The sequence below is a fragment of the Stegostoma tigrinum genome, chromosome 9 (genome assembly GCF_030684315.1).
Source record: "Stegostoma tigrinum isolate sSteTig4 chromosome 9, sSteTig4.hap1, whole genome shotgun sequence".
NCBI classification, from domain to species: domain Eukaryota; kingdom Metazoa; phylum Chordata; class Chondrichthyes; order Orectolobiformes; family Stegostomatidae; genus Stegostoma; species Stegostoma tigrinum.
The window spans coordinates 20,306,136-20,320,094 of record NC_081362.1 but is presented as its reverse complement, the minus strand read 5'-3'; the positions used below and the strand labels follow the sequence as shown (position 1 = coordinate 20,320,094).

The following is a 13,959-nucleotide window of genomic DNA, read 5'->3' as shown; positions in this document are numbered from 1 at the left end:
TCAGATATTCAAACAAAGGTTTTACTAAGTCTGAGTTTGTTTTTTTTTAAATTGTGCTCTGGTTCCAGTAGCTTCCTTTTGAGTAATTCTGGATTTGTTACTCTCCCTGCCCCTTTGGGAGGAGGTGGAAACTGAAGCGTTGGCTAATCACTTCCAATATCATCATGAACACTATTGATTCAGCTTCTGGTGAACAGACTCCCAGACCCTTGCATAATAATCATGCTGGCTTCAATAGAACTGAGAACCTTTGAACAGATAAAAGCTTTGAACTGCAAAGTGCAATCAGATATTTGATTTAGTCGTGATTAATGGTTTTGTACATCCATCTATCTCAAAGATTGATTCTGAAAACTGAAAGTGTGAAGATTATTCACAGTTCTTTAAGTGTGTGAAATCTCCCCTCAGGCGAAACACAGTAAGAGAAGGATTAATTAAAGTAGTAATTGTTTTACAGGCAACAGCTGAAGCCAACAATCTAGCTGCTGTAGCAGGAGCAAAAGATGTCTACACCAAAGCCATGGAGATGGTATGCAATTATGTTCCTCTGAAAAATGACCTACTTTGGTGAAGTACAAATGTTCTGTTTTCGTATAGTGTTGATTCTGCATCTTGTATTAAGTCTTTATATCATTTCCATGGCTTTAATTTCTGGTATGATACTAACCACACTTCAAGTTTTTAATACTGTTGCTTGTATTATGCAAGAGTAAAGTGAAGTGAGTTTCAAACATTTTCTGTCAATGATAATGGGCAATCAGTATAACATCAAAATTTTTGAACTGTTGTTTAGCTAGTCAGTTTAATTTGAGTTCATTGTTTTTAACATAGTAGCAAATTGATAACACTTATAATTTTCTAACTTAATACACTATGGGTTCCTTTATATAATTCCTATGTGCATCCAGTTAATAAAACCATAAGACACAGGAACAGAAGATTTGTATGCACATGCTCCATTCTGTTTGTGCACCATCCTTAAAAATGTGCATTTAGTTTCTATTGCCTTTCCTGATTCTGACTTCCAAAATGGTTTTCCAGACTTCTGTGAGTTGAAGTCATGTCGTCTGTAATAACTTCAAAGCTTCGCTCTGCTGCTTAACTTGTTAAAAACAATCCTTTAACACAATTAATTCGCAGTTCAGAGGAAGGGTCACCAGACCCCAAAATGTTAACTCTGTTTTTCCTTCATAGATCCTGCCAGACCTGCTGAGCTTTTCTGGCAACTTTGTTTTTGTTCCTGATTTGCAGTATCTGCTGTTCTTTTGGTTTTTAATTAACACTTATGACAGAGTGCATTACACAGTCCTTGCGTGCCTCGTTCCCCACATTCAACCGCAGGGCAAGTCTCCACATGCCTCTGCAGATTTTCCGCTCTGCCCCAGATTGGACTATCAATTCACATGACTCCTCCCTCAGAGCTCATTCATAAACCCACCTCTTTTATTACATATTGAATAATTAAATTACAAAATTATCAAAACAGTAATGGAAATGAACATTTTTACATTAGTCCATCAATATCTTAATCTGACAGATGATTTTATTTTCTTGTAATGTTATTTAACTGACTGAGACTCTGAATGAGAGACTTACTGTTGGATTCCTCTCACAAGGAATTGCTTTATGGTGCCATTGGTTCACCTTCCTTTGTTTCCTGTGGTATAACAGTCTGGCCTATTTATGACAAATCTGACGTTTCAGTCCCTAGGAAAAACACACTTCCTGCTCACATCATTGGATCAGATCATAACATTGGCTCATGGAGCGGCATTTGCCCACAGAAAAGGTCTGGATACTTGGTTAAAATCTTAGCCTGTTTTGGCTATAGTGACTCCTGGAACCCAGTTCTTCACCAACACTGGATTGTCTGCACTTTTAAATGAATCATGGTTCCTCTGTCTTTGATTCCAATCTCCCTGCTAATTTGCGAACATCAACTTAATTTAATCCTCAACTGAAGATGCATTAACAGCTTAGCTATGGGGAGACCCAGTGGTCATATATGAGGTCATCCTGTATGATGACTGAAAACCTAGTCAACTTGTATTTAACAGCAAGGTGGTTGCTTCTCCAAGCCACCCTTGAAAGTCTTCACTGCTCTCTCGACCAGTCCATTGGACGAAGGACAGTACATTGCCTTTCTGATACATTTATTAAGTAGAGCGAACAGCCAAAGGGGAACTTCAAACCAGCGTCTACAGGAAAACAACACATACGGACCAAATACTGAACTACAGGAGCAACCATCCCAACACCCACAAACGAAGCTGCATTAGAACATTATTCCAATGAGCCACCACACACTGCAGCACAAAGGAACTACGCAGAGCAGAGGAAAATCACCTATACAGCGTATTCAAAAAGAATGGGTACCCTATGAACACAGTCCGCCGATTTCTCAGCAACAAACCCAAACAAACAGACAAAACGGGCTCAGAAACCATAACCACTCTCCCCGACATCAAAGACATTTCCGAAATGACTGCCAGACTACTCGGCCCCCTTGGCATCAGGGTAGCCCACAAACCCACCAACACACTAAAACAGCAACTAATGAACTTAAAAGACCCCATACAGACAACAAATAAAACGAACGTCATCTACAAAATACCTTGCAAGAACTGTGACAAACACTACATTGGACTAACTGGCAGGAAGCTAGCCACCAGGATACATGAACATCAACTAGCCACAAAACGACATGACCCACTATCACTCGTATCCTTACATACAGATAAGGAAGGACACCACTTTGATTGGGACAACACCTCCATCCTAGGACAAGCCAAACAGAGATATGCACGAGAATTCCTAGAAGCATGGCATTCCAACCGGAATTCCATCAACAAACACATTGACTTGGAGCCAATCTACCATCCCCTGAGAAAAAGAACAGGAAATGAAATCACCAACCCAAGACAACCTAACCAGTTAAATAGAAAGCGGGACATAACACCAGCGCTTCGTTGGAGGCTCACTGATGATGTTACCTAGAATGGTGACGAAACGTCTGAAAACTAACCTTCCAGCTCAGCGAGCAAACTCACATCCAGAACATTTTATTCCATTATAAATCATGCAATTCTGAAACAAGGCACTAGCAAAATTTGTCCCATTCTCTGAAACAGAGGCTTCAGGTACCCCCTGAAACACTAGCGAGGGTTTTCAACTGTGCCATATATACAGTTGTGGACCTCTGTTCACTTTCGAAAGAGCATACACTAACAATAAATGGCCCCACATAGTTGATGTGGATCCTAATCCGTTGTCGACTAGGCCATTCCTATGGATGTAGTGGAGCTGCAGCAGATACCTTCTGAAAATGGCACTGATTGCATTGCTTTCCCACTCCTTCAATTGCTACATCAATGCCAGGCCACTGAATATAGCTTCTCACATCTTCATTCTTAGACCTGCCTGGGTGGGTACTGTGTAACTGGTCGAGTAGTAATTCTGTTCCTGGTCCAGGAATAACGACTCTTGATCCACAGGGACAATAACCATTCCCTCAACTGAGCTTATTTTTCCTGATCTTTCTTAAAAGTCTTTCATTCTGCCATCCATACTAATCATTGGTTTCACTTTTGATAACTGTGGATAAACAAAGAACAATGAATAATACAGCGCAAGAACAGGTCATTTGGCCCTCCAAAGCTGTGCCAACAAATTTTGATCTTCCATATTAAAATTTCCCTCTCTCACCTTGAACCTGTGTCCCCTAGTAATTGACCGCTCCACCCTGAGGGAAAAAAATCTCATACTTTCCACTCTGTCCGTGCCATAATCTTGTAAACTTCTATCATGCCACCCCTCAACCTCCTGCATTCCAGTGAAAACAAACCTTGTCTATTCAACCTTTCTTCATAGCTAATGTCCACCATACCAGGCAACATCCTGGTAAATATTTTCTGTGCTCTCTCCAAAGCATCCACATCCTTTTGGTGACTAGAACTGTATGCAATGTTCCAAGTGTGACCTAACTAAAGCTCTGTAAAGCTGCAGCATAACTTGTCTATCCTTGTACTCAATGCCCCTCCCAATGAAGGCAAGCATTGTCATAAGCCATTTTTACTACCCTATCTAGCTGTGCTGCCACCTTCAGTGATCTGTGGACCTGCACACCCAGATCTGTCTGCCTATCAATACTCCTAAGAGTTCTGCCAATCACTATATAATTTCCACCTGTACTTGACATTCCAAAATGCATCACCTCACATTTGCCCATGCCTCCAACTAATCTATATCATCTGACAATCCTCCTCACTATCTGCAACTCCTTCAACTTGTATATCATCCGTAAACGTACTGATTAGACCAGCTACATTTTCCTCCTAATCATTTATGTAGATCATGAATAGCAGAGGTCTCAGCATTGATCCCTGTGGAATATCACTAGTCACAGCCCTCCATATCACCCTACCCTGATTCCAATGACTAAACCAGTTCTGTATCCATCTTGCCAGCTCACTGCTGATACCATGCGACTTCACCTTTTGTACCAGACTGCCATGATGGACCTTATCAAAGGCTTTACTGAAGTCAGTATGGACAACATCGACCACTTTTCCTTCATCAATCATTTTCATCACATCCTCAAAAAAACTATCAAGTTAGCGAGGCATGACCTTCCCCACACAAGACATGCAGTTTATTGCTAATCAGTCCATTTGCCATGCTCATAGATCTTGTCCCTGAGAATCTTTTTTGATAATTTACCTACTGCTCACGTGAGGCTCACAGGCCTGTAACTTCCTGGATTATCTCTGTACCCTTTTTAAACAATGGGACAAGATTAGCTATTCTCCAGTCCTTTGGGACCTTACCTGTGGCCAGAGAGGATACAAAGATGTCTGTCAATGCTCCAGCGATTTGTTTTCTAGCCTCTCTTGATTATTCTGGAATAGATCCCAACAGTGTGCAGGGACTTCTCTATCTTAATACTTTTTAAGATGCACAACACCTCTTCCTTTTTAATAGCAACTTGGCTTAGAAATGCAACACTTCCTTCCCTGAAATCATTCCCCCCAATTCTCTTTTTGGAAAATACTCATACACAGCATTCATTTACCTCACCTACACAAACATTTCCTCCTTTGTCCTTGAGTGGGCCAACCCTTTCCTTGGCTACTGAATTGCTTTTTATATATGTGTTAAAGAATCCTTGGGATTCTCCTTATTCTTGTTTGCTTACAACTTTTCATGATCACCTTCAGCCCTTCTAATTCATTGCTTAAGTTCTTTTCCTACTTTGCTTGTATGCTTCAAGGGTTTTGTCAGTTTCCATCCTCCTAGACCTTGCGTATGCATCCTTTTTCTTTTTCACTGAGGTCATAACATCCCTGGGCATCCAGGGTTCACATAACTTACCATAACCCTTGTTCATTCTCACAGGAACATGCCACTGGTTTAACTCTTTTCAACTGCTGTTTGAAATACTCCCACATGTCCAATGTGGATTTACCCTAAAATGGCCGCCTCCAATCAACACAGTCTGGTTCCTGCCTAGCATTGCCTCTGTCAGTCCAGTACTACTTGAACTGACAAAGGCAAGGGTGTCTAGAAAATTCATGGCCATTCTCTTCCAGTTTTGCGAGGAGTGTATCCATTTCTGGTAAGGGAGTAGAACTCGGAATCTGCAATCATATGATTTCTTGGAGTTGCCACTTACAAAATTACGTCCTGACCTTTTTTTGTAGAACATTAGCATTGTAGAACTCTCTAACATCATATTTTGAAAAACAATATCAATTTTGAAATACAAATCCCAAAATATAACACAATTATAAACCTTACGTCACAGTGTTACTCATTGAAATAGGTGTGGATAGATCAACTAGCGTAGTATTACTACTTAGTGTACAGAATCTGAAGCCCTTTTCCATTAAATTTAAAGATTTTAAAACTTTTAAATAAACTTTACGGTATTTCAATCTTTTGTGGATAAGATAGTGCTAGAGTGGGATGGTGCCAGTGATTGTGGAAGAAATGGGGCTATATGTAGATAATACTTGATTGACTGTAAATTTTCATTCTTCCTGTTAAAACAAGAAATTAAAATGGATTGGAGTATGTACGAATTAACTCCTGACATGTGTTTGACATTTTCTCTTTGAACTCGGCAGCTAATGCACAGATTGTCATTGCTTGTTATTTTATATATTTCCTACCCCAAAATTGTACCCATCAACACAGGAGGTCAGTAAATCGGAGATAATGGGAACTGCAGATGCTGGAGAATTCCAAGATAATAAAATGTGAGGCTGGATGAACACAGCAGGCCAAGCAGCATCTCAGGAGCACAAAAGCTGACGTTTCGGGCCTAGACCCTTCATCAGAGAGGGGGATGGGGAGAGGGAACTGGAATAAATAGGGAGAGAGGGGGAGGCGGACCGAAGATGGAGAGTAAAGAAGATAGGTGGAGAGAGTATAGGTGGGGAGGTAGGGAGGGGATAGGTCAGTCCAGGGAAGATGGACAGGTCAAGGAGGTGGGATGAGGTTAGTAGGTAGATGGGGGTGCGGCTTGGGGTGGGAGGAAGGGGTGGGTGAGAGGAAGAACAGGTTAGGGAGGCAGAGACAGGTTGGACTGGTTTTGGGATGCAGTGAGTGGGGGGGAAGAGCTGGGCTGGTTGTGTGGTGCAGTGGGGGGAGGGGACGAACTGGGCTGGTTTAGGGATGCAGTAGGGGAAGGGGAGATTTTGAAACTGGTGAAGTCCACATTGATACCATTAGGCTGCAGGGTTCCCAGGCGGAATATGAGTTGCTGTTCCTGCAACCTTCGGGTGGCATCATTGTGGCAGTGCAGGAGGCCCATGATGGACATGTCATCAAGAGAATGGGAGGGGGAGTGGAAATGGTTTGTGACTGGGAGGTGCAGTTGTTTGTTGCGAACTGAGCGGAGGTGTTCTGCAAAGCGGTCCCCAAGCCTCCGCTTGGTTTCCCCAATGTAGAGGAAGCCGCACCGGGTACAGTGGATGGAGTATACCACATGCACCCAGTAAATCTACTGGTTTAAAAGCAGAACTAGTTTTGAATTTTATGCAGTACATTCCTTGTGCTTCGCCAAAGAGAACTTTGGCTTAAATAATGTGGAGAAAATGTCACTTGTCTTGCACCTGTAGATTCTAAACATCATTATGTGCCTCGAAAATAACATTATATTCAAGAATTGTAAATGTGTTTGTCCTTGCAGTTCTGTGGAGGAGATAAGCCTTACATAGCGCCAGCAGATCTGGAGCAGCAACACCTGAACTTGAAAGCGGCTTCAATCAAGCAGTTTCGATCTGTCAAGAAAATGGGTGGAGAAGAATTCTGTCAGCGCTATCAAGAACAGCTTGAACAAGAAATGGATGAGAACTACGCAAACTTTGTAAAGCACAATGACAGCAAAAATATTTTTTATGCTGCCCGCACACCTGCCACACTTTTTGCTGTGATGTTTACCATGTACATAATCTCAGGAGTGACTGGATTTATTGGCTTGAACTCGATAGCTTCTTTATGCAATCTTGTGATGGGAATAGCTCTAATATCCCTCTGCACCTGGGCTTACACAAAGTATTCTGGTGAATTCAGAGAATTTGGAACAATCATTGATCAAGTGGCTGAAACTATATGGGAACAGGTGAGTACGCTTCCTCCACAGCCCTCCCTTCTTTATTGCCACTATGTTGGTGTATAGTTTAATGTAGAGAACAGTCCCTAGTTGAAGTAATGTTGGTCATTTTGATTATTGCATGACTTTTAATGTTGATGATTACAGTTTTAGCTAGTGAACAGTTTATGCGGTACTTTCTAAAGGCATTGCTCTAAATTATTTGGGTGCATGTTCATAACTATGCGCTCTTCCACTGTTGCTGAATAACAAGCATGTATTAATTCTGGAACCATATTTAACACCTGTTGGTAATCTCCTTCCCATCATGCCTCTGTTTCTTTCCTAAATGTTTGTCTGACAAAATTAGGTGGCAATTTAAAAAAAAATCTTTTGAATTGCATTTGCCAGATCTATTAGATAACTATTTCGAGCCACCCTATTTGGATATGTTATTACACACCTTGAGGGCGGCTGGCAGTTGAACCTGTACCTTCTGGCTCAGGCAAGGACAATGCCATTGTACCGCAAGAGTCATCTACAGACTTATTAGACAAACCTAGAATAAAGGTGTTTCTTCACTCAGATTTTGATCATCTCATCGTCCATTGCAGCACCACTTAATGAAATAATACTTGCAGCATTTCAGGCTCATAGTATCTGCAACTTACTTCCTTTTGGAGTTCCCTGCCTGAACACTGCTGTCCTCTTTTCCCACGACCATCCTGACATGTTATGGGAATTTGTTTATGTCCATCAACAAGGAAGGAAAAAGCTTTGGTTTAACACTTCATCTGGAAGATTGGAAAAGTGATCGGAAAGTGCACTGGAGTGCCAACCCAGATTGTAGGTTTAGATATCTGAAACTCACCACTTTTGGTGACCGTTGTTACTAACAGACTCAAGATTGTTATATTCTGCCTACAGCCAGAAAGTGATCAAGATAAACAAATCAGAAAACTAATTATCCACCCTAAAGTATTTGAATTTAGTGGCTTTTTTTTTTCCTTTTCAGCTTTTTTTGTTACAATTTGGAACCACAGAAGCTAAATGGAATTTCTGTATCTGGAAATGATCCTTTACTAAATTAGCTTAAAGAATAAGTTGTGTATGTCATTCCAGTACTAAAATAGAGTGTTTAATGCAACATTTGCATTGATTAAAATAACTGCCTCATGCTATTTCTTTGTGATGGGACGATTTGGCATACTTTTTTTTAATATAGCTGATTTTTTTTCAAACAAACACTTCACAAATTTATTTTCCTTTTTGTTCTGCTTGTTGAGAGTCTCAAATGAAATATTGATGATTTGGATTGTTCAAATCAACGTAAGGTAAATTGCACAGCATTTAGTTTAGTTGTTGTTGCAGACTCTGCAGCATAGATGAGTAAACACAAGACTGAAGGATATGAGTCTGAATAAGAAAGCTGAGGGAGACAAATGACTGGATTTTTAAAGGTGAAAGGACATTGGTCATCTGCATGTGGAACCTTGACATCCTGTGCTACGGTTCAGCTTTGCTGTTTGCCTCTGATCTTTTGAGGTGCAAGTTCCCTGTTGCTGCCATGAACTGCGTATGGCAAATTGGTATTTTTCCCACATCATGTTGCTCTGGATTTGCTTGTATTTGGTTTCAAAGTGCTATTAGTGACTTGTGAGCAGAACACACCAGGATTGAGCAAATTACAGGATAACACTGAGCTGATTTTGGGAGACGTACTCGACCACCCATAAGGACTTAATTCAGTTTTTCAAACCAATTTTAATTTTTACTTTTTGTACACTTTCATTTGCTCAATGTTGCAAATGAAAACAAGATGATGACTTTAAACCAAATAAATGATTATCCAACTGAAATATGCAATGGGGAAATGAGACAAGGATTCATAAGTAGTTTGTTTTGACAGTTGAGGCACATGCACCAAACCTGGGAAAGAGCTTTGGAACTCTGTGATAATTGAGGCTGTATTTATCAAATGTTCCAATATCAACCACTTAATATAATCCATCTTAGAGGAAGGCTCAAAGTATCTGCGGTTGCTGCATTATATGTTCTGATGGTTGTTATTCTGTATTCCTTCTGAAGTAATCTTTTGATTCCTAGTCATGCCCTGTCGGCACTGATTACAACAATGCATTGACTGCTTATTTTCTTCCTTTTCCTCCTTTATGCAATCCAGAGGAGTCCAAAGAAGGTGAAAACCTTGTTTTTGATTTACTATCACAAACAGAATCTTTTTTATTGACGTATTGCGGTCTTCCCAGTTGATAACTAATTTGGCAAACTGAGTGTTTTGGAGATCACTAATTAACAACTCCTTGTTTTAGGTATTATGCAAGCTGTTCACTTCAGCTCGAAGTAGAGTGGTACATCGTTCTATTACATCAACACTGAGACTTTCATCAAACAACAACAAGAAGAAAAACTAGCTGTTGTGCTTTAATCATGTGGTCCTTTTGGAGGGTGTGGGAATGTGAACATTTACACACTTGTCAGGGTCTTGTTGTGTAACAAGTTATCAAATGTTCACAGCAAATTCAATAACGTAAAGTGCAGAACTGCTCATTTCTTAAGTGACTGTTAAGAGGACAGGCAGACCCACGTGAAGAAGAATTGTGGTAAATGTGTCATCATTTCAAACCATTTAATTTTGTGTTTTTGGTTTAATATATAAAACCATGTATTACCCATTGTATTATATACCGGAAAAATGCAGGTTGCTGTGGTCCAGCAATTTTTCCACTTAACAATTCTTTTTTCTTTTAATGCACAGGGTTGAATTTAGTTTCACATTCCATCTTTGCTTATCATTCCTTTCTATCCAACATATTTGTAGCTATTTTGCAACTATTTAATGGGAGAATATTTAACAGATACAGTATTACTGTTTTTCTTCTGTTGATAGTGTGTCTTTGGTTACCCCATTTTAAGTCTCCCTTTCTTTCTTTTAACATTCCCATGTTACAGGTGTTGAAGCCACTGAGTGACAATTTGATGGAGGACAACATAAGACAGACTGTAGCAAACTCCATTAAAGCAGGTTTGACTGAACAGGGCTCCCAACATACCAAATTAAAGACAAACTGACAATCCCTTGTCTGGTTCTATTGGTGTCAAGTGCTTGCTATAGATTACAGACTTTGAATCAATTTAAAATTAATCTGCGTAAATTTTGAAGTGAAAGGCCCAACTTCACTGGACACTGCCAAAAAGGTCTGAAGAACGAAGAAGAAAATGTTCATGGAGATGTTTTTTTTCAGTGGATAGGTAGTTGCATTGCTAAACAAGATCAAACAGGAGTTGTGACATTTGTAATTTGAATGTTGACATAACACTAGACAAATTTCCTCTTCGGGTCTTGTGAAAGGCTGGTTTGCACTGTAGTATACTGTACAGATAAATCAATGGGATCATTGAGGTAGCCAAGCATAGTTGAGCTTGAAATGAGCCAATTCATTTTTTGTTAATGCTTTTGCTTGTATTACCAGTATTACACATTGCATGAATCCAAACTACACAAGCCACTGGATTAATTTGAGGACAAGATTACTATTAGATGGGGTAATTGAAGCTTGCCTCGCCTTTTTCCCGAAAATAGCCCTAGAACAGCTGTATGAACAGTGACAGTCGAACTGCTGGAAAGTTTAACCGTTTCACTACTGCCACTTTAGTCCATCCAATATGCCTTTTTCATTTATTTTGTGGGGGAGGGGGGTTTAAGCCATCCAAAAAGAAGTTTCCTGTAGCTACCAGTTAGCATTGTCTGTACAGTGCATTTTTTAAAATTTAATTTTCTATCAAATCATAGAGATGGGGCATGTATATTAAATATAAATATATAAATACCAAATTTTGTATCAAAGTTTTTGTAGTTAATGGCAAAATCTGGTACAGTGGTAGGCTCTGTGCAGTTTATGTAAAGGAATGTTATTTGTGATTGATGTAAACATAAGTGCACCAAATTTGAGGTTTTGATATATTTGTGATATTACCTGCCTTGAGCACTGCAGTCCCACCCCTTATGGCAAAGCAATGGGAATGTTATTTGTGAAATTCAGTTGTCTTCTGTTGCATTTTAAAGTTATTTCCTGTAATTTATTTTTCAATACACAATTAAAGTACTCTATGAAATTCCTTGTTTCTGATTGATTTTACTAAAAATGTAATAAATTCGCAAGATACACTGTAAAAGAGATTAGATGTCAAGGGAGTAGTGTTTAGTCTTCACGTTGTCAGTTCTTAAAATAAGTTAAGCTGACTAAATATGTCTAAAATATTGTTAACTGCATTTAAATATGAATGTTTTGTGTGTTAGTTTGCAAAATATTGCACACTCACTAAACAATTTTCGCACAACTGATATTCTAGAACACGGCGAGATGGAATTTTAAAACTTCCTATTAGAACACCTAGTTTTCCTATCAATGGAACAATTGACATTTGCAAAGTAATCTGTCTGTAATAACTGTTGGTTAGGGCTGTACATGGTTTAACTCAGACCAGTATTTTAAAGACTGATGAAATACATCCACAATAAATGTATATAATGTTGCTTCAGCTATTTCAATCTTTTGAGTGCTAATGTTACAGCCTCTCTTTTACTCTCACTTCAGTTTTGAGTTCATTTACACACAGTAGCCGAAAGAGAATACTTCTGACAATATAGAATCCCTGTGGTTTTGGACTGAAGAATTAGACTGGGATTGGACCTAGAACCTTATGTAGAGTAACTGTTCCTCCAATAATTGCAGTACTGAAATTCATGAATGAACTCCCTGCCGGCACTTTAAAATGTGATTGTAAATGGGAGGCAGTTTTTACATCTGAGAAGCAGTAACTTTAGTCAAGTATAAAAGCAGCAGGAAATGCTAAAAATATTTGGGTTACGCAGCATATTCAAACTGGCAAAGTGTTATATCTCTAGTATTGAGATAGGGGAAAAAGGGGAGGGTGGAAAGAAGAAAAGGGCAAATCTGTAATCAGGTGTAAGGTAGGACAGGTTAAATGATGAGGGATTAACTGACAAAGGATAAAAAGCAAGGCAAAAGGGGATGATAATGGCACAAATGAAATATAAAATGGAGAAGGTAAACACAGCAATAGTGATATCATCAACAGCTTTCTGGATAGCAGTATTTACAGTTTGAAATTATTAAAATTGATGGAGTATGAAGGCTGTAAAATGCCTGATTTGAAAGATGAGTTGTTGTTCCTTGAACTTGCATTCTCTTTGATTAGAACAGTATTGGAGGCCAGGAATTAAATGGTGGGTGACCAGAATCTCAGGGTCAAGCTTGCAGATTGAATGGAGGTGTTCCACAATGCAATTACTTAATCTGTTTGACCTCCTCAATGTAGAAGAAACCACATTGCCACAGAATTGGTCCAGGAGGAAGCCTTTGGGCCCACTGTGTCCTGTGCATTTTGAATTGGTGGCAACTTCTTCATTTCTCTCTGACCCTCTCTTTTATTTCTGTTTAGATATTCTCATACCATAGAATCATACAGCATAGAAACGGGCTCTTTAGCCCATCATGTTGACACTAACGAACAGAACACTCCACTAATCCCATTTACCTTCACTTGTCTATTGCTGACTATGCCCTGGCATTTTTAAGTACTCATCCCAGATATTTCTTAAATGTTGTGACAGTACACTCTCTCGGGCAATACGTTTCTTTTTTCTATCACACCCTTTGAAATTTCTTCAATCTCCTTGAAACCATGTTTTCCTCACCTCAAACTATGCACTGTCCATCACACTTCCAGGCAATGCATTCCAGGCTCTAACAACTTGTGTGGAAAATCTCTGATCCTGTATTGAGCAGGAAGTTTTTCCCTGCTGTGTAACAAGGTGTAGAGCTGGATGAACACAGCAGGCCAAGCAGCATCAGAGGAGCAGGAAAGCTGACATTTCGGGTCCAGACCTGTCAGCTTTCCTGCTCCTCTGATGCTGCTTGGCCTGCTGTGTTCATCCAGCTTTACACCTTGTTATCGCAGATTCTCTAGCATCTGCAGTTCCTACTATCTCTGAAACAGTTCTTCCCTGTCTACTTTTTCTAGTTCCCTCATGATACTAATAAGTTCTACTATATCTGCTAGGACTGTTTTCTTTGGAGAAGGAAAGAAGCACAAATTTTAAGGCAGTAAATTTCTGTTTCACCTCCAAGTAGTGGTTGGCTCTCTCAGTTGGGAGGAGGGCAGGTATTACATTTCCTTGCTCAGAAAAGTAGATAGGTTGATGTTATTGTCTCCTCAGCGCACTCTTCAAATCAGAGTTAATGACTGTTTGGATAGTGAAAAGGGAAAATGTTTGCTAGTGGAGTAAATGCCACTGAAAGCTGCTTGGATGAAAAGTGACA

The 13,959-nt window shown here is 39.6% G+C and overlaps 1 protein-coding gene across 5 annotated transcripts in view; it reads left to right on the top strand.

Annotated features, from left to right (window-relative positions):
* atl2 (atlastin GTPase 2) overlaps positions 1 to 11,728 on the top strand; it is a 76,764-nt gene extending 65,036 nt beyond the window's left edge. For 3 of the 5 annotated variants that reach the window (XM_048535974.1, XM_059648395.1, XM_059648394.1), the window contains exons 11-13: positions 458 to 529; positions 7,193 to 7,624; positions 10,565 to 11,728. In XM_048535974.1, the coding sequence (XP_048391931.1) occupies positions 458 to 529; positions 7,193 to 7,624; positions 10,565 to 10,684 (624 nt within the window). In that variant the 3' untranslated portion in view covers positions 10,685 to 11,728. Of the gene's footprint in view, positions 1 to 457; positions 530 to 7,192; positions 7,625 to 9,776; positions 9,792 to 9,924; positions 10,216 to 10,564 lie in introns of all 5 variants that reach the window. The other 2 variants (XM_059648392.1, XM_059648393.1) reach the window with 2 other exon arrangements.
* The last annotated feature ends 2,231 nt before the right edge of the window (positions 11,729 to 13,959 follow it).